General features: G+C 43.7%; 1 protein-coding gene across 1 annotated transcript in view; it reads right to left on the reverse strand.

Annotated features, from left to right (window-relative positions):
• Positions 1-20734, reverse strand: part of ARHGEF18 (Rho/Rac guanine nucleotide exchange factor 18) — a 90776-nt gene that overhangs the window by 39665 nt on the left and 30377 nt on the right. Inside the window, 2 exon segments of the mRNA XM_038383641.2 lie at positions 1103-1166; positions 3170-3237. Coding sequence (XP_038239569.1) covers positions 1103-1166; positions 3170-3237 — 132 coding nt within the window.

Genomic DNA, 20734 nt, shown 5'->3' on the forward strand with positions numbered 1-20734 from the left:
AACAGACATCCCCATCTACAATGTGTCTCAGTGAGTACCACAACTGAACAGAGACAACACATCCAGGTAGAGACTAATTTGCCCTTGTTTTGATCAACCCAGTAATCTTACAACCTGAGGAGTCTGTTTCTTCCCCTTAACACACACCTGTCAATTCCTACCAACTAAAATTGTATTTACATGCACACAGGGCTGGACTGTGATCTCGCTCACATGGGCATAAACACAGACAGTTCTAATACACTTACACCAGTGTAACGAGAACTGACTCTGACCCACTCAATGGAGAACACCCCTGTTAACATTTTATGTAATAACTGATTGAAAAGAATAGCTGTATCTCAAAATAAACACAGTATCCAAATTATAGAAACAACTCAGAGCAAAGGTGCAGAATCTTACAGACTGTTTGATGAGAGAAAATTCTGTGATGGTGAAAATGCCCATTTGGAGGGATCCAAAAGGCCTCAGTATAGCTTCAGCACCACAGCCATGGGCAGGGGGAGAGGGGAATGAATGATTTATCTATTGGATAACGGTGCTTGAAAGCAAGCATGTATTTTCCATGGCAATAGCAAAAAGCTATTTCAGAGCTTATGCTTCAAAATAACTGCTCTTTTCAAATATTTTTTCCCCAATCCTTTTTCCAAATTTATGACAAAGATATATCTTTCAGACTGCTAATGCCTGCTTGTCTCAGAAACTGCTAGCTAGCACCAGCTGCAGGCAAATTTTTAATAGACAATTATGAAAATCTGATGTACAATGCAGGTTCCAGTTCACAGTTCTAGTCTCTTCAGAAGACAGAAAATAGGCAATCAATGAGAAACTAGCTTATCGATCTTTTTTCACTGCAATATTTTGAGGTTACACAGCAAGAAGGTATAGAATAGAATAAAAATATAAATGGATAAAAACACACAGGAGATTTCTAAGCGCTTCTAGCTCATTCCCAATGGGGAAAAATGAAGTCATCTTATTAAGAGAGACCTTTTCTAACCTTCAATAATACACTGTATATTGTTTCTAAAACATATTAAAGAAAAAAGTATAAAACTCAACAGACAAGCTTTGAGCACAGAAATCATTCTTTAGTACAAACCTGGGTAAAAGTACTGGGGTGAATTTTGTGGGGATCCAGGAGGTTTGTGTTGCAAATCCTTCTGCTATAAAAGAAAAAATAAAAATTTCTTAAAGGGTGTCCTTAAGTACAAAGATGAGAGCATCATTTCACAGTGAATCATATTTCAGTATCATGAATTATAGATTATAGGTGGATCCTTACACTTAAACTGGGAAACCAAAAACTTTTGTAGAAAAAGGTTTTAATTTTTTTCACATTCTAAAACAAAACAATGTATATAGACTTAAAAATTACAAATAAATGCTAAGAATGCTTTGAAGAGTATAAGCAAGACTAAGCCTTGCCTACATCAGAAAGCTGCACAGTTTAAAGGTATGATTTAAATAGCTTTATTAAAACCACGAAACCCCCTATGTGGACACTTATTTCAGGTTAAGAGTATTTTATTTTGGTTTATTTTAAACCAATTCCTAATTGGCTTAAACTGATTTAAATCAAAAGTAGAGTGTCTGCACAGGGCTTTGTTCAGGTTTAGTTAAAGCAATTTAAATTAGAGCTTTAGTTACACCAGTGCAACTTTCTCACACAGACAAGTCCTCATTCGTATGATAGGGCAATGTCCAAAGGTCAATCTGTTAAGAGCCAAGATGTCAATATGCAGGAAAAAATAAATAATATATTTCTGTAGCAGGTAATTATTATGGGGGTCTCATTGCATTTCATTATTTATTTTGTCTTCTGTTTCTATTTCAGCCTACTTCTCTCTCTTTTCTCTTTTCCTAAGAGTGATTTGTGGGAGCCTGGTTACGTATTAGAATTTGTAGAAAGCTGTATCTGCAAATGGAACATTTCTGTTGCACAGAAGATAGGCATAATAGTGTTTTCATGTTAAAAAAACAAACAAACAGGATGCTGTGAAAGTTCAAAGTAGAAAACAAACAATAATTCTGCCCTCAGGACTGGGCTGAAAATTGATTCCTTCATCCCTTGACTGCCAAGACTTGGGCTGTTCTGTACTCTCTGTTCTTCCCCATATTACTCCCTGCTCTGCCTTAGGTCTCTGAAGTCAACAGTTGCATGTGAGAAAAAAACCCAACATTTGGATGCAAGTCTCAATAGGTAAGTGAAGGAGGAAACAGAAAAGGAGTACTTGTGGTACCTTAGAGACTAACGAATTTATTTGAGCATAAGCTTTCGTGAGTTACAGCTCACTTCATCGGATGCATCCAATGAAGTGAGCTATAGCTCACAAAAGCTTATGCTCCGATGAAGTGAGCTGTAGCTCACGAAAGCTTATGCTCAAATAAATTTGTTAGTCTCTAAGGTGCCACAAGTACTCCTTTTCTTTTCGCAGATACAGACTAACACGGCTGCTACTCTGAAACCTGAAGGAGGAAATGATATTCAAATACCATGTTTTAAAAAACATGAATGGACTAAATATTTTTTTACAAATACATAGTTGATTATGACCACACTAACCTTATATGGTATCCTAGGAGCATATTTTGATAAAGGTAAGAAAGAAATAAACTGCTTGGCTAGAAGTCAAGGCACTGAGCCATGGCTTGCAAAGATTCAGAAGAAGATTTTACAGTTTAGAACATGAAACCACTATTTCTACAGTGCTTGGATTATAATTAGCATGTAACTGTTCTGATCAACCTCCCTCCTCTCATGCGAGCCTCCTCAAACATGGACCAACAATGCTGTGTTACCTTTTATCCGCGTAGTGGCATTAAAAAACAGTGGTACCAAAAATTAAGACTATGCATCATTTCCTTTTAAAGAGAGAGAGAGAATATTTCAGGAACAAATAATGAGCTCAAGAGCCAGGAATTCCTGAGAGTGAATCTAACACTGACTTGTTATGTAGCTTTAGGTAAATCAGCCTGCCTCAGTTTACACACACATACATAAACCATCAAGGGATACTAGCTGGACCAGTTAGTAACTATTCAGGGATTTGAAGGTATAGGGTCAGATTCTTAGCTGGTGTAAATCAGAGTAACTCTACTGAATTCAATAGAGAATATAGGTGATATTAATCCTATCTTATAAGGGAAGAGAAGTTGTAAAACCAACCTTGGGTCTGGTACTGCTGCATTCAGCCAGTAAAGTCTTGCAGTTCTTGTGGACATTCACTGCACAGTCTGAAATGTACAAAATATTTAAGTTATTCTTACCCTTCCCATTTCAACAGAGAGAAATAACTGATTTCTCAGATTTGAAAGGATCAGGAAAGGACTCCAGGTATTCCATTGGGAATACTTATTGTGCAATTTCAACTCTTGGTTTTACATCAAAATGCTCAAACTTGTAAGAATGAAGGTAAGAGATGTACTGGGTCTGAAAGAACGCCATTACCAGAGTACCTTTGGCACCTTAAAGACTAACAGATTTATTAGGGCATAAGCTTTCATGGATAAACCACCACTTCTTCAGATAAGAATATAAATCTGTAGTCTTTAAGGTGTCACCAGACTCCTTGTTTTTGTGGATACAGACTAACACGGCTACCCCCTGATACCACAGTACCTTTGGGGCATCCCCAGATGGCAGCCTAAGGCAGGAACAGTACCACATAAATATGCCGCTTGTTCCAACCCTAGTACAGTAGAATGGATATAGCAGATTCATATTGTAACCCAACAGCATAGAACAATATTTTTCATTTGCATGGTCTCCTAATGGCAATATGACTATCACAATATTTCAGTCTCCTACAAAAGTGCAGTTAATTGTTCCCTTTTTCTACAATATTTTTACCTTGCATATTGCAAGTTTATTCTTTTTGTTGTGTGCATGAACGTGCATGCGTATGATGTATAAACCATTTCTTGGTTAATCAAGTCTATTCCTTTGCCCCTCCCCCTTTTAACTAAACTTCAAGGAAGAAAACTGGTTGCTGGTTTCTTCATTAATCTCACCTCAGATTCCCCACCTTACCAAAATGAAAAGTATACATAATCTTCATATTTCAAATCATTCTCACAAACATTAATGAAACGAAAAACAAGCATTACATGTCCATTTACAAAGCAGAGAAAAACACTCCCAAACAAAAATATAATGGTCAGAAAATCTTGCAATTAACAGATATAATTAATTCTATTAGTTCCTATAAGGATGATATTTGTTAAAAGCTCTCACTGCTTTCTGTAAAGAGCTCATTATTCACAGATATTCTTCTAGTTCATTTCCACCTCTGTCCGAGCACTATATTCTTCAGATTCTGAACTGTTATTCCAAGGCAAACTGAATCAAGTTACCTAATTCAGGCAATATACCAAACAAATTCAGAGACTCGGTAATTCTTCATGTACAATGTACACAGTGTCTTTTTACATGTGGATGGTGAATAGGAACTGATTAAATTAACTGAAATAGGCAACAGAAGACCCTCAAAGTAGTGTCAATGATCCAGATGCTACCACTTTTCTACAGCATAAGGCAATTGCTTCCACATCATGTCACTAGAGCATCCTGAGATACGAGATAACACACAAGACCTTTCCAACCACGATTAAATTCAATGCCCTTTTCCCACCAAAATAATTATAACCCAAGGATGTGGGGTCCAACTGGATGACACCACTCACACATTCTCCAGTAGCTCCCCTGGCCCTGTGTAAATTAAGATGTTTTCCTTACCTGGAGACAAAAGAAGCAGGACACCAGAAATTCAAATATTGAGGGAAACCTGATTTTTTTTTCCTTGCAATGTACACAAAACATGCTTAAAATGACAGCTAGAACAGGAAGACTTGCACTGTAACTGCTTGAGAAAAGGCTGTTTGTGCCTAATGCACTAGGGGAAAACTGTTCAAGCAATATTCATCCATACAGAAATATAACCCCTGTTATGATGGCAATCAGCAGCACCTAGGGTAGACTGTTTTAAGTACTGCTGGTGTAAGATAGCTACATGCTAATTTTTCACAATTACAATAAATGTCTGAGAAGAGACTACAAGTAACAGATAAACCCTTAACCAAGCCAAATATCTAAATAAATTAATGTTAGCAGCCATGTTGGTTCCAGGTTATTAGAGAAACAAGGAGGAGAATAGACTAACACGGCTGCTACTCTGAAAGGAGGATAATGTAATATCCCAAAGAGCTCTGTGCTGCTCAAAATTTGTCTATTTCACCAACAGAAGTTGGTCCAATAAAAGATATTACTTCACCCTCCTTGTCTCTCTAACTAAATTAACAACAGTCAGAGGCTCAGGCCCGTTAGGAGATGGGATGACAACTGGAAATGAAAGGTGCATATGTGCATGCTTTTCCTACATGAGGGGTGTAAGAGTTGAATAAATGCTGAAAGTGCACGTCTTAAACACAGAATTTTCAATAGAAAATATCTCTGCAAAAAGCTTAATTCTGGCAACTAAAACTAGAAATAATGTGAAAAATGAACTAGATACTGAAACTGGATGATGCTAACTGTATTAAAAGTGCTTTCAATCCGAACTTTAAACCAAAGAAAGAATTCTGTATTAGCCATTCTACGTGGGGTATAAACTGATGAACCCACTAACATAGCACAAGCACTCCACAAAATGAAGGAGTGCTAAAAGAAAAAGGGAAACAAAAGCAGATTCAGGAAGATGCCAAAAGAGCTCTCAATATTTGTTATGGATTTCTGAATGGATACAATTAGAAGCCTAATGGCAAATGCACCCATGAAACAAACCAATAAACTGTAGAATGAAACCACCATAAAACAGGAATTAGAAACAAAGTATTTAATAAAAAGAAAAGGAGTACTTGTGGCACCTTAGAGACTAACAAATTTATTAGAGCATAAGCTTTCGAGATCTACAGCTCACTTCATCGGCTGCTCCTCTGAAAGTATTTAATGACATTGTGTCTGATTGAATAGGCCTTAGAGACTGAACTCCCTTCTTACCCCAGGGCAGGACTGAGGCACACTGGATAACTTTCTCCCCAACACTGCCCCAACCAGTCACTGCCTGTGCTATACCTGCTGTGTGAATAATCAGTGTCTAAAGCTGTCAACCTAGCACCTTTCACCAGCTCAACACAATTCAATTTAAAAAACAGAAATTAAGAAATAAGGACATTATGCCACTGTTACAGTGCTGGATAGGTTTAAACTGAAGTTGAGGCATTCCACTGAGAAAAGGTACAAGGTCATCAGTACACATGCATTTTATAAAAAGAAAAGGAGTACTTGTGGCACCTTAGAGACTAACAAATTTATTTGAGCATAAGCTTTCGTGAGCTACCGCTCACTTCGGATACAGACTAACAAGGCTGCTACTCTGAAACATGCATTTTATAGTTTGCTAATGTCATGTTTTTGTAAAAGTAACCTCTCTGCTTCCTGTACACCTAGGAATGCTGGCTGTAAGCACCCACAAGCTTCATTAGAATTCCATTTATAAGTATTTGGGTGAGCTTGAATAAAATTTCCACAAAAGAATAAAAAATTTAAAATGTTGTAAAAACGGAAATCTTCAGATTGACTCTAAATCTTTTATTCACTTACAAAGTTATAATGCAAAAAGCTGCCATGAACATTCAACTGATCAAACTGATTGGACACTTGAATCACTCTGATCTTAAATGTATAACTGACTTTGGCCAGGTCTACACTACAGACCTGTATCAGTATAATTACGTTGCTCAGGGGTGTGAAAAATCCACACCCCTGAGCGACTTAGTTATACCAACCTAACCCCCAGTGTAGAGGAGAGCTTCTCCTGGGGAGGTGGATTAACTGTGCTGACGGGAGGAGCTCTCCTGTCAGCATAGAAGCATCTTCACTTAAGCGCTGCAGCACTTAAAATGCAATGTTTTAAGCGTACTTAGTGATTAAACAATTCCTTTTTCTTTAATGATTAGTAACACCAGGTCCCATTCTCTAGACTCAATCATTTGTTAAGATAACTTTAAAAGGAACATCAATTGAAAATACACTTCTGTTTGAAAATGGTTCACCTATCTTTGTTACAAGCAACACCTAAAATTACCAAATCTGGGAGATTAATTATGTATTTGACAGTACTGTGTGAACAATTTCACTGTTTCCCTGTATTATCAGGTTGTTTCCCTTGTTGTGGAAGTTTCACACAGCAAGGCAGAGAGAAACACACTAGAAAATAGGAAAAAATGCAATTGTAAAGCCTTAAAGATTGGCAAGAGAATTTATGGGCAGGTATTGTATCTGAAACTGCCTGCTCAGTGTGAAAAAACAGAGGGAAAGAAACTGATAAAGCCTTTCATAATCCCACCAAATTTTATAAATATGCTTCAGTTATCTATTGACACCCTTCTTACTGTAGTGGAGCCGCAAAATTACCACTATAGTTAAAGGTGAAATAATATACATTTGTTCATTCTCTTGCAGACTGGTAGATTTGATTTCTTTTCTCTAAACACAAGATCTTTTAGCATTCTCTATTCCTTCAGAGCACCTTTCTGAACAGAATATTAGAAAATTAGAGAGGGTTCAGAGAAGAGCAACAAGAATGATCGGGAACATAGAAAAACTTAAAACAAGAGATTGAAAAGATTGAGATTGTTATCTAAGAAAGGAGATGAATGAGATGGATTGTCTAGAAAAGATAGATGGGAGCTTCTGCAACTGAAAAATGACAAATTCAAAATTGACAAAAAAATAGGTTTTTCATGCAACATATAATTAGATTGTGCAACTCTCTGCCACCTGATTTTACTAAGGCCAAGAATTTGGCAAGATTCAAAGAGGCAACAGACATTTATACGTTTAACAAAAATATCCAGAGTTATAACAATTAACACTCATAAAAAGAGTAGTGGGAGTGAGCTAAAACCTCATGTTGCAGGATTTAAACCAAACTCTAATTATTAGAGATTAAGATGAGACCTTTAGGGAGGGCAGATTATCCCACATCTGCTTCATGTGGAGTTCCTTGCTTCCTCCGAAAAATCTGTTGCTGGCCACTCAACAGCATACTGGACAAGATGGAGAATGGGTCTGATCCAGTATGGCAAGTCCAATGTTCGAGAGCAAATAGTCAATAACAATCATCATAAAAGATCATTTTAATGACCAAAGATATTAAAGTTATTTTATGGTAGAAAATAAAAGCTCCCCCTTGCCTTCCCAAAAGTTAATTTATACAATACAAAGTGTTAAATAAAACATCTGAGGTGGATGACTGGTTTGAAATTCTGTTCTATGTAAAAAAAACCAACCAAACAAAAAAACCCCAGCTCTCTCCCAGACTTGTTGAGATTCATAACAATATTTAAGACGGTACCATAAACCCAACAGGCTAAAATGTAACAAGATATCTAGCACAATGAGATTATTTCAGCGCCTATCAAAATCCAGCTGCTCTGGAACCACCATTGGCAATTCAGGATTCAGCTAATGTTTACTCAAGGTGTACACAGCTACTGGCAGTAACCAATTTACAAGTCAACATGTAGGAGTGCTTTTATTGGACAACACGTTAGATAGCCCAAGAGAGGTTGCCAGGTTATGCTGACCCACAGTATCTGACAAGTCACTGAACCATTAAGCCAAATCGGACCTGCCAATACATTCCCTCCCACAGCAACTAGTACAAAACTGACAGGCAGAGACGAGAATGTCCAATAATTAGCATTAAGCTCCGGTGTGGAGCTATGACTCATCACACATGATGAGTGGGAATGACCCTGCCCCCTGGACAATAATGCATTGCCTAGTAAAATCACTCTTAACTGGTCATTTGCAAATCAGTTGTGGCTAAGATTTAGGTATGCTGTAATTAGGTTGAATCCTTACTGCTAATAGTCACGATGTGGTTCTGGAGCATGTGTTTCTTTAAATTAGACAAGAAACTGAAAACATCCTTGAAGCACAATTCAGTTATAATATAAGATTTGGCAATCTCTGTCACTGTTTGCAAAGGTACAGAGCTTGCCCACGGATATACTCACTACCTAATGGATCTGACCTAACAGAAATGAACTGTGAACCAAATACCTTTCCCTTGATATTAATAAAAAGAAAAGGAGTACTTGTGGCACCTTAGAGACTAACAAATTTATTAGAGCATAAGCTTTCGTGAGCTACAGCTCACTTCATCATGAAGTGAGCTGTAGCTCACGAAAGCTTATGCTCTAATAAATTTGTTAGTCTCTAAGGTGCCACAAGTACTCCTTTTCTTTTTGCGAATACAGACTAACACGGCTGCTACTCTGAAACCCTTGATATTAATGATTTCTCTGCTGTCAGACATGCTTGGATTCTTCAGAGAACAAAAAGGAACCTTTTCTCTCCATATGAAAAACGAGAAGATTATTTCTCTAGTCTGACTCTATAGGAAATGCCATGTAGTTCATGATGAACGTGCTTCTGAAGGATTAACTATAAAGGTATTTGTTTAAAAGTATGTTGTAACACGCTAATTTGCTGTAAACTCCATTTTGATTCACAGCCAGAAGAGTACCCAGAAGTCACCTACTACAGGACAGGCCCAACAAACAAAATAACAGAACGTCACTAGCCATCACCTTCAGCCCCCAACTAAAACCTCTCCAATGCATCATCAAGGATCTACAACCTATCCTAAGGACCCATCACTCTCACAGATCTTGGGAGACAGGCCAGTCCTTGCTTACAGACAGCCGTCCAACCTGAAGCAAATACTCACAAGCAACCACACACCACACAACAAAACCACTAACCCAGGAACCTATCCTTGCAACAAAGCCCGTTGCCAGCTCTGTCCAATATCTATTCAGGGTACCATCATAGGGCCTAATCACATCAGCCACACTATCAGAGGCTCGTTCACCTGCGCATCTACCAGTGTGATATATGCCATCATGTGCCAGCAATGCCCCTCTGCCATGTACATTGGTCAAACTGGACAGTCTCTACGTAAAAGAATAAATGGACCCAAATCAGACGTCAAGAATTAACATTCAAAAACCAGTCGGAGAACACTTCAATCTCTCCGGTCACTCGATTACAGACCTGAGAGTGGCTATTCTTCAACAAAAAACTTCAAAAACAGACTCCAGCCAGAGACTGCTGAATTGGAATTAATTTGCAAACTGGAATTGGAATTAATTTGCAAAATTAACTTAGGCTTGAATAGAGACTGGGAGTGGATGAGTCATTACACAAAGTAAAACTATTTCCCCATGTTATTTCTCCCCCCACCGTTCCTCAGACATTCTTGTTAACTGCTGAAAATGGCCCACCCTGCTTGCACCATGAAAGGTTTTCCTCCTCCCCCCCCCCCCTGCTGGTGATGGCTCATCTTAAGTGATCACTCTCTTTACAGTGTGTATGATAAAACCCATTGTTTCATGTTCTCTGTGTGTGTATATAAATCTCCCCACTGTATTTTCCACCGAATGCATCTGATGAAGTGAGCTGTAGCTCACAAAAACTTATGCTCAAATAAATTTGTTAGTCTCTAAGGTGCCACAAGTACTCCTTTTCTTACAGCACAAATAGTTAGAATTAAATCACAAACTGTGCTTTCCAACACCAGTGCATCCAGTTTTAATCACTAAAAACACACCACCATATGCTTATGGAAATTAAGTTGTTCTTATGTAATATCTATGAAATATTATAAACATTTTGATGTATCCATAGTCCAAGGTAGCTGAATAGACCTGAAGATACATAATCAGTTTATTTTGTTACTATGTAGTATAGTTCCAGAAAACAGAACTGTCTGTGACAATCTCATCAGGGAGGTGGAGTTTCAACTGGACTTGCAGCAGTGTCTGAATTCAGCAAATCCAGGTCATGTATCCTAATTAGTTCAGAACAGATTTAATTTTGTCCTAGTGGCTCCAGTGACTGGCACCTGCTTGTTTTGCTAACACCTAAATGAGTAGAGCAGAAGCAAAACCGTACATTCTGATGTAGCAGCAGGAACAATCTACACTGAAAAGCAATGAAACTTGTACTTATTGAGTAATTTCATTTTCCTTATTAAGAACATAAGAATGGCCATACTGGGTCAGACCAAAGGTCCATCCAGCCCAGTATCCTGTCTGCCAACAGTGTCCAATGCCAGGTGCCCCAGAGGGAGTGAACCTAACAGATAATGATCAAGTGATCTCTCTCCTGTCATCCATCTCCACGCTCTGACAAACAGAGGCTAGGGACACCATTCCTTACCCACTAAGACTATTCTCTCTCCTAAAACAAGGAAGGGATGTTTTCTGAATTTATTTGTTTTTAACAGTTTCTATTCTAAATGTTAGATAAGTAGTTTTCAAATCATTCCCACCACCACAAAAAAAAATTTTTTTTTTTTAAACACAAACTCAGTAACAAAATTGATTCATATCAGGCACTTCATTTCTTTTTGAACGGCTGCAATATAAAATGAGCATTTTAACCGAAAATAAAGATTTGTTCCATTTCAGGTTTCTCAGACTCTTCAATTGCAAATGCTGAAAATGTGTCTAAACATGCTATTAAGAGCATTATGGTGTTACAGCAAAGGGAGTGAATTAGCAACTGTGACACAATTACAAAATATATTGAAAACATCTGATAGGTAAACATTAAGTGGAAGTGCAGCACATCATGTCTGATAGCTCCTGTTTGAGAGCCATATTTCATATATGTATTTTTGCTTTGCAGCTTTAAGTACCAAACAAACAAAAATACTCAAGCAGAGTTTTTACCTCAATAAGGAGATGTGCCAAAGACTCCAGGAAGTCCATTAGTGACTTCACTTTTGCTGCTGCTTTTACGTGGAAGAAGCCCAGATATTATGCAAAAAGAAAAGGAGGACTTGTGGCACCTTAGACACTAACAAATTTATTTGAGCATAAGCTTTCGTGAGCTAAGCTTATGCTCAAATAAATTTGTTAGTCTCTAAGGGGCCACAAGTCCTCCTTTTCTTTTTACTCAAGACAAGTTAGGGAGATACAGTGCAAAAGCCCACAGAAGAAGCTGGGAGTTTTTACCCTCCTACCTGTTGAAGGGTGGGAAATGTGCTGTACATACAATCACTACAGCCAGAATACAAAAAAAAAAACCCTTCATTGACACAGACGGGCAGTACAAAGGTGTCTCCACCATGAGAAGGTGCCTGCCGCACAGGGAACAATCCTGCATAGGCAGGAGATACAAGACCCCCTGCTGGGGTTTTCCCACCCCTGAACTCTAGGATTTTCTAGCACACGCTTCAAGCCTCAATCAGGGGGTGAGGGATTCTAAATTTCTGGTTTCTTCTTTGCGGTCAGGGGAAGGCATGCCCCGTAACCTGAAACCCAACGCGAGGAGGACTCATAAGAGGGCCAGGCTGGGTCAGACCAAAGGCCAATAGCGGCCAGTGCCGGGTGCCCCCGAGGGAATCGCCACGTGACCCGTCCCCTGCCGCCCATCGCCAGCGCCCGAAAGGGGCGTTGTGCCAACAAGGTGTCAGGGGGCCCCGCACCCCCCGGCGGGGACGGGAATTTCCTACCATCTGACCCCCCCGCGGCCGGCCCAGCGGGAGCCCGAGCCCCGGGGCGCTGCCCTCGGGCCAGGCCGCCCCCCACGCCGCCCGCCGTTCCCACCGCGGTCCGGCCGCCCGGGGCAGCGCGGCCGCAGGGCCAGGCTGGTCCCTTCCACGGGGGCTCGGGCCCCGGGACACGCCCAGTGCGCAGCCGGCCGGGCCGGGCCGGGCCGGGCTCGCCCCAGAGGCGGCTGCGCTCACGGGCCGGGGCCGGGGCCGGGGCCGGGCGGCGGCCGAGGGGCGCTGACACGCCCCGTCACCTACCGAGGGTCCGGGGGGAGCCCCGCCGCCGCCGCCTGGCAACAGGAAATGCCCCTCTGACCCGGAAACAGAGCGCGGCAGGTAGAGGAGCGGCACGGCGCAGGCGCCGCAGAGGGCTGCGCGTCCTCTCTTCCACACGCAGCCGGGGGGTCTGTGACAGGGGGGGGGAGTGACTGGGAGGGGGGTCTGTGATGGGGGAGAGCGGGGGGGTCTGTGACTGGGGGGAGGAGGAGGAGGGGTGAGGGGGGTCTGTGATGGGGGAGAGCGGGGGGGTCTGACTGCGGGGAGGAGGAGGAGTGACTGGGAGGGGGGTCTGTGATGGGGGAGAGCGGGGGGGTCTGTGACTGGGGGGAGGAGGAGGGGGAGTGACTGGGAGGGGGGTCTGTGATGGGGGAGAGCGGGGGGGTCTGTGACTGGGGGGAGGAGGAGGGGGAGTGACGGGAGGTGGGACTGGGGGGGTGGGGGCTGTGATGGGGAGAGGGGGGGGGGGGGTGCCGGGGGGGTCTGTGACTGGGGGGAGGAGGAGGGGGAGTGACTGGGAGGGGGGTCTGTGACTGGGGAGGAGCGGGGGTCTGTGACTGGGGGGAGGAGGAGGGGGTGACTGGGAGGGGGTCTGTGATGGGGAGAGCGGGGGGGTCTGTGACTGGGGGAGGAGGAGGAGTGACTGGGAGGGGGGTCTGTGACTGGGGAGAGAGCGGGGGGGTCTGTGACTGGGGGAGGAGGAGGGGAGTGACTGGGAGGGGGGTTCTGTGTGGGGGGAGAGCGGGGGGGTCTGTGACTGGGGGGAGGAGGAGGAGTGACGGGAGGGGGGTCTGTGTGGGGGGGAGCGGGGGGGTCTGTTGTGGGGGGAGGAGGAGGAGGGGGAGTGACTGGAGGGGTTGTGACTGGGGGAGAGTGGGGGGGTCTGTGACTGGGGGGAGGAGGAGGATGGGGGAGTGACTGGGAGGGGGGTCTGTGACTGGGGGGAGAGCGGGGGGGAGTGACTGGGAGGGGGGTCTGTGACTGGGGGGAGAGCGGGGGGGAGACTGGGGGAGGGGGTCTGTGACTGGGGGGAGAGCGGGGGGGTCTGTGACTGGGGGAGGAGGAGGAGGGGGAGTGACTGGGAGGGGGGTCTGTGACTGGGGGGAGAGCGGGGGGGTCTGTGAGTGGAGGGAGGAGGAGGAGGGGGAGTGACTGGGAGGGGGGTCTGTGACTGGGGGAAGAGTGGGGGGGTCTGTGAGTGGAGGGAGGAGGGGGAGTAATGGGAGGGGGGTCTGTGACTGGGGGAGAGCCTGTCCATCACTGTCCCCCCTTCCCCAACAATGCTGTGGGGCAGGGGCCATGACTGGCCAGGGCCCCAGCAGATCAGACCCAATTACAAAAGCCTCTAGGTGCTGCCACAATATAAAATTTAAACAACTCAGTGGATCAGCCTCCAAGAAGACCCCCTCTACGCTGTGGTACAACACCTTGGCCTAAACCCTGTGGCCAGCCTCTGTCAGCTGACTGAGGCTCAGGCAGTGGCTCTGTAAACCAGTGTCTAGACATTCAGGTTTGGGCTGGAGCCGAGCGCTGGGACCCCTAACTGAGCTATCTAGAGCTAGATAAGGGGCTCATAGCAGCTTGCAAACCCTGTGGGGAGGTAGAGCCGAGAGCAATGTGCCCAACTGTGTAGCAAGATCAGGGCAGCCGCGCTGAGAGGAGCATGCAAGTTGTGTGCTCAGACCAAGGTTCCCAATCAACAAGATGCTTTGCACTGTCGTTTTCCAGCACACTAGCTTTCATGTGCTGTGTAGGGCCACCCCAGCTGGTGTTCATTAAACCTACTTATCGGTGAGATGCAAGACAGAAGGGTGAGGGGTCCTGGTCATTCTGTGAGGGTCGTCTCAGCATTTCTTTCAAGTGGTCCCTTCAGGAACTGAGGAGGTTGGCCTCCAAAGCCTGTTGGAAGCCAGGATCTGTAGGGAAAATAACCTCAATCCCATGGAGAACGGATCCCTCTGGGGCTTCTCTGAACCCCATCAACACCCTTTCTCCAAGAGGGTGCAGGGTTAGAGCAGCAGGTAATGAGGGCCTATCCAGACTCTCAAAGAATCCCCCATGCAAAGGAGAGAATTCACATGAGACGCTATTATCCCGTCTGTGGTTACCTGTGCATTTCAACTGGCTACTGCTCACAGTCTCTTTGCACGCTGAGACAGCAAGTCAGTTCCCTCTTCAAATACTTGAAACAATAGCATTTTTTTAATGAACATTTGGCATTTTATAACAGGGCCAATAACTTATTTGAACCTAATCCTAGGAATGGATGATAAACTTTCTTCCTCTCAAAGAGTTACGTGACCAGTAGGAGCTTTCCAATAAACAAAACCTTCACTAAAGGGGCTTTCCAGAAGCCCTGCCTTTCATCAGCAAAAGTCTGTAACTAGAAAAAAAAAATAGCTAGGCTTTTAATTAATGGTGAATAGTACCTCGACTGACAGCTTTAGCAAGGTAGTTCATATGTTTGTCTAAAGATTATTTAGGGCTTTACATTAAATGTGGTATTAATCATATTAAAATTATGATGCAATTTTCCATTCAATAAAGACAGCGCCAAAGTGGTATTTTAAATCTTTGTTTGCTAAGACAAGTGCAGCCAGGGGAAGGGCATCCTGCAGCAACAGAGAAGTTTTTTCAAGCAAAATTCAGCTGCGACTTACAGTGTGCCCCATGCAGCCAGCAGAGTGGAAGGCATTAATATTAATATGTATTTCCAAAGCAACTATTGCCATAGAGAGAACATTATACAGTAAAGGAAGTTTAGTTTCAGCATTTGATGCAGAGCTGTATGCTATATTATATGAACGAACACGTTCACTCTGCTGGAAATAAAAACGATCGATTTTATTTTTGTATTATTAATAGGGATTCTGACAAGCAAGCTAATCCTTTGATTCCAGTGCCTGGCTATTAAAATACACTTAGGAAAAAAAATCTCAAGCTTATGTACTAAGAGAAAAATAAGTTTGGGGTTTCAGCCTAGTTATCACAGAATCAACACACTAAAATCTGGAACTGTCCAGGTCTGCTAGGAGAAGCCAGGACTGCAAAACTAGGGTGTCGCTCGCATGACAGGATTTGACTGTGTCAACAAAGCTGTGCAGGATTGACTGCAATGATGAGGGTCAGGTGCCTCAGGTGGTACTGAGGTGCATTAGCAAAGCTGTGTAGAAGCACAACAGAATAAAAATACTGTCCTTAACTATAAAGTCCATTTGTTTCTTGTGAAAGGGTTCCAAAGCTGCATATACAAGTGGATGAGACACTGCAGTATTTTGTTCAATCATTGTCTGTGCTCATATGCCATCCTTCAGTGAACAAAGCATAATTCACCTACAGCCTCATCTTATCATTATTAAAATATTTTGTTCCCTTCTTGGATTGTGAACTGATCGGACACAAAGTTCTGAATGTCAGTAATTAAACACAGCCCTAAAAGACATGAGACACTTAAATTCATTTTGCCATCAGCTTTGTCAAACTGAAACGATGAACTCTCCTAGTTATTTTCATAATACCCAGTTCAGTCATGACAGATCATATTCCAGGAGGGAACTCAGACATGACAAGGATTGAAAATAACTGCTTTTGGCCTAATGATGAGATGCAACTTTTTCATTGACCTTAACAAATGCAATCCTGCCCTACTCATATCCATTCAGAACACTGCTATAAAGATCAGTTTCCTAGTCCTACTTTGACCATAACATCCCTCTCTTTGAATCCCTCCACTGCTCTCTTTCTCTATCACATCAAACAAACAGCTTATCTTGATTTCCAAGGCCCTTCATGACTTAGCACCAGCCTGCCTATCCTCTCTCATTCACTATTCAAATGTTGAATCCCACCTCTAATCGGCCCAGGATGCCAGCCTCCATCTCTGACTAATAAAATTTTCAAACAACAGGCTGCCCTCCGCACTTGGGGCATGTTTAGACCGCTGGTGTGCTGAGACCACTACCTATCGTGCTGGCTTATACGGTCTCTCTTTCCTGTATTCCCAGGCCCCGTCTCCATCTGTTGGCTCTTATACTTTGATTATAAGCTCTTTGCAGCAGAAACCATCTTTTTGCTCTGTCTTTGTACAGTGCCTCGCCCTTTACTGGGGCTCCTAGGCTCCATGGGAATTCAAATGATAAATAATAATGAGAATGCCATTTGGGGGTAAACAGAAGGCTGCCATCTGGTGAAAGAATCATCATAAGACACAGACTGTGTTTGTGCTTCACTGAGATGAGATGTATACGCAAGTGCAATGCAGCCCAGACTGTGTCAGCAGGGCTGGCCCTAGACCAAATGGCACCCCAGGCAAGGAGTGTCTTCAGTGCCCCTCTTCACTTGTTAAACTTTTGAATACCTTATTTTTTATTGTATTTGTAGCCCAATTCACGACTTTGATGAATGATTTGCATGCATGATTTATCCCTGTCATATAAGACAATAAATTTGTACACAAAGGTCCAGAACATTCTAGGAGGGTAGTGAAAAATGAATCCACATATAATACCTGAAATATTTACTTCAAACATTCTATTTTCCATTTTCTCACTAACAACAAAAATAGCCCCCCAAGCCCAGCATGCCTCCCCCCAACCCCCCTGTCGCCTGCCCCTAAATCCAGCCCTGCGTGTCACTATAATTTTTCAAAACTGGCACAAGAACAACATTGTATGCTGGGGGTATATGGCCTGTGAGCATCTGAACAACGTCAGTATAGAATGTGCACAGCAACCAGTTCAAATACTGTGTCTCCAAACCCAAACGAGGATTGGATAGTGACAAAGAAAACAGCATTATCCTTCCAATGCCATTTAATAATCTACACGAAAAAACACTTGTTATTGGCACTGAACAAATAGGAGATAGGGAAAAGCCCAGACATGTAATCAAGAGAAGCTCCATCAGTACCAGGCCTGCTTATCCACTCCCCAGGCAGAGCAGATAAGATCCTGGAGCTGTGTCAGGCAACTGAGGGAATAGGATCCTGGAACTGTTCCACAGAGGGGCAAGTAAAAAAGCAACACTGAAGTGAAAGGAAAAGAAGATGAAAAGCAAAAAGGAGACGCACTAGAAGCACTGAACAGAGCCGTCTAACTACAAAGAGCCATCCTGACCCCTTTCTCTAAACTCCTGGGGTTGCAATGAGCATCCACTAGGATGCAGATATGTGACAGCAAATTCAACAGATTGCTTGAAGTCTCGCCTTGTTTTGGCCTACAGCAATGTTAGCACAGTATCACCATGGTGGCCTTTCGTGGCCTCTCTGGTTCTGCTGGTTGTTTTATGTGGACACTTATCAGTAATTTCCCATTCCAAATGGAATTCCCAGCACATTTTTCACTGTCACCATGCCACAGTAGCCAAACCTCCTCTCTCTCTTTTCCCTAAAGAGAAGTTTTTAGGCAGCTGTGTCTCTTTCTAGAAATGTCAAGTTTCAAGTTTACGGCTAGCTTTCAGATTCCTCTGGCCTCTGTCAGGGCTATTAGCAGAAGTTTCTTGTTGGAATTCACAAAATTCAGCTCTTTTCCAGTCCAAGCACTGCCAGTCTACAGTAGCTTACTGGCGCTGCTCTGGGGAGCCCAGGGCAAAAATGCAGACATCAATGTACTAAATACAACTAGCAAGATAAGGGGGTCACTTTAACATGTTAGAATCCGAGCATGGGACAAAGAAGAGATGCCTGAGCCTGTTTTCTTCTTCAGCAACTAATTCACCACTAGTGAAAGATGCTGGCCCAACAACCCCGGAGACTGATGGCCACAGAACAGGTATAACATGGGTCAGAGAAATTCAAGCCTCCCGCACCAATATTCCTCAGCCCAGCACTGGGATCTAAACAGGAGCTCATTCTCCAAGGCCCACTGAGTCTCTCCACTGAGAGTCAGCAAGCGGTCACACTGGGACAGATGGGCAATCGTGATATCAAGGTTAAAGGCTTTATATGCCATTGCTGTTACCTGAGCCAGCCAGTCCTCCAGCCTTTATGATTCATGAGGATTTAATAACACACTACTACTTCGAATCTCGAAGGGGAGAAGAGCTTCCCTGAAATCTGCAAAGCGCTTTGGCTGCAATTATAGATTTCAGCATGTCCCTGGCAGGTAGATCTCTACAGACCCTCTTTCGTATGCCCACAGGACTGGGGGCTGCACACTGCCTCACATAGCCTTCAACATGTAATCTGTCACTCATCAGGTGAAGAAAAACCCCCAATGGTCAAACCTAATTCACTAGAACGGAGACAATCCTGCTGTAACACATTCAGTGGCAAACTCTTGGCTCCCTTCCATGGCACAGCCGAGTTGGAGAGTTCTGCTCCTGGCAGTGGCTTCCTGGGATTCATCTAACTCCTGTTACATAAACATTGAGAGCATGTTTATGAGAAAGGATTAATTTAGACACACCGGCTTTTCCACACTTGAGAATGGGGGCTGTCTCCATCTAGACTCCAGTGATGGGGTCGCAATTGCTGCACAGGACCCGCTTAGTTTGAATCCTAGTCAGTCCTGCGGGCATCTCACTTCTAAGGGCTTGTCTACACTTACAGCACTTCACTTCACTTAGTGAAGACACCGACTATGCCAATGGGAGAGCACTTCCCATCGGCGTAGGTACTCCACCACCCTGAGAGGCAGTAGCTATGTTGACAGGAGAAGCCCTTCTGTCCACATTGCACTGTCTACACTGGGGGTTTGGTTGGTATAACCACGTCACACAGGGGTGTGGATTTTCCACCAGGGCTTAGGCTGTGAATCACCCACTGTCCTGAAACAGGGGCTCCAGAAAATGTTCTTTAGTCATGCTCTGGACCCCACATGGTTCTAAACTGGCACCCAGCTGCCTGCCTCCCCTCCCTCATTAAGGGACTTTGTACCTTAGGGTGACCCTGATTCCAGGCATGGCTGGGGGGATCTCATGGACAGAGGGAGGCAAGTGTGTTTGTGTAGAGCTATTTAGGATGATTTCCTCTTTCACAGCATGCATTTATGTTACCAGCAACAAATTGACTCTTCTTTGCCTTTCTGAATTAGGAGCTCAGGTCCTGCTATTGCTTCTACTTAAAGGGGCAGGGCTCGGATTCTCACTGGCAATCCAGGTCATAGTCCACTCAGAGTAGCTACCAGACCATCTGTGCTCACGGGAAACTGGAAAGACCTGGGGAAAGACCTCTTACCCAGCCCTCCATCCTCTCTCTCTGGCCTCCCCTGTAACTCGCTTGCTCATCTAGATCACTAAACTTGTTTTCTCTTCTGCCGTGGGATGGCACTGCTGTTAAAATGCTGTCAACACAGCAAATAAACAGCAGCACCTGCTGTGCGAAGACCAGCAGCCAACAGGTCTGGGATCACAGGTGCGGGCTCCTCACTGCTATTACTGAGCAAGAAGGATAGGAACAGCCAATGTTTGGGGCAGGTGAGAGGGTGGAAATGGTCTATTGCTCCAGGTCTGCCACCTGACAGGCATCAGTGTCACTGCTAAAGAAGCAGGAGGTCACTCTGGCTGTGCTGCTGCTGGGGAGGGACCAAAATGCTGCCTATCCAAGGGCCACATCACAGGAGCCCCAGGGCCATCCGTAATTGGAATAAATGGAGCCAATGGTGTCAGCCATCATCACTGACCCAGGTGCAGTCTACAAAGATTCCAGCATGCTGTCCAGCCTGATCTGAATGCCACTCTCTCCACAGGCTGCAGCGTCCTGGGCTCACTCGTGGTCTGGGTGGAGAAGGGCATCTAATCACAGCAGCTGTCATAGAGCTCCCGTCAAGGTAGCCTGAGGGGAACACCCTGTGAGAACAAACTCTGGCTGCCCCAGCCCAGCACACTATATTAACCAGCAGAGCACAATGTCCATTGGCACCCAAGAAAGCCAAAAGAGACGCTCACAC

Source organism: Dermochelys coriacea, chromosome 25 (genome assembly GCF_009764565.3).
Source record: "Dermochelys coriacea isolate rDerCor1 chromosome 25, rDerCor1.pri.v4, whole genome shotgun sequence".
In the NCBI taxonomy this organism is placed as follows: domain Eukaryota; kingdom Metazoa; phylum Chordata; order Testudines; family Dermochelyidae; genus Dermochelys; species Dermochelys coriacea.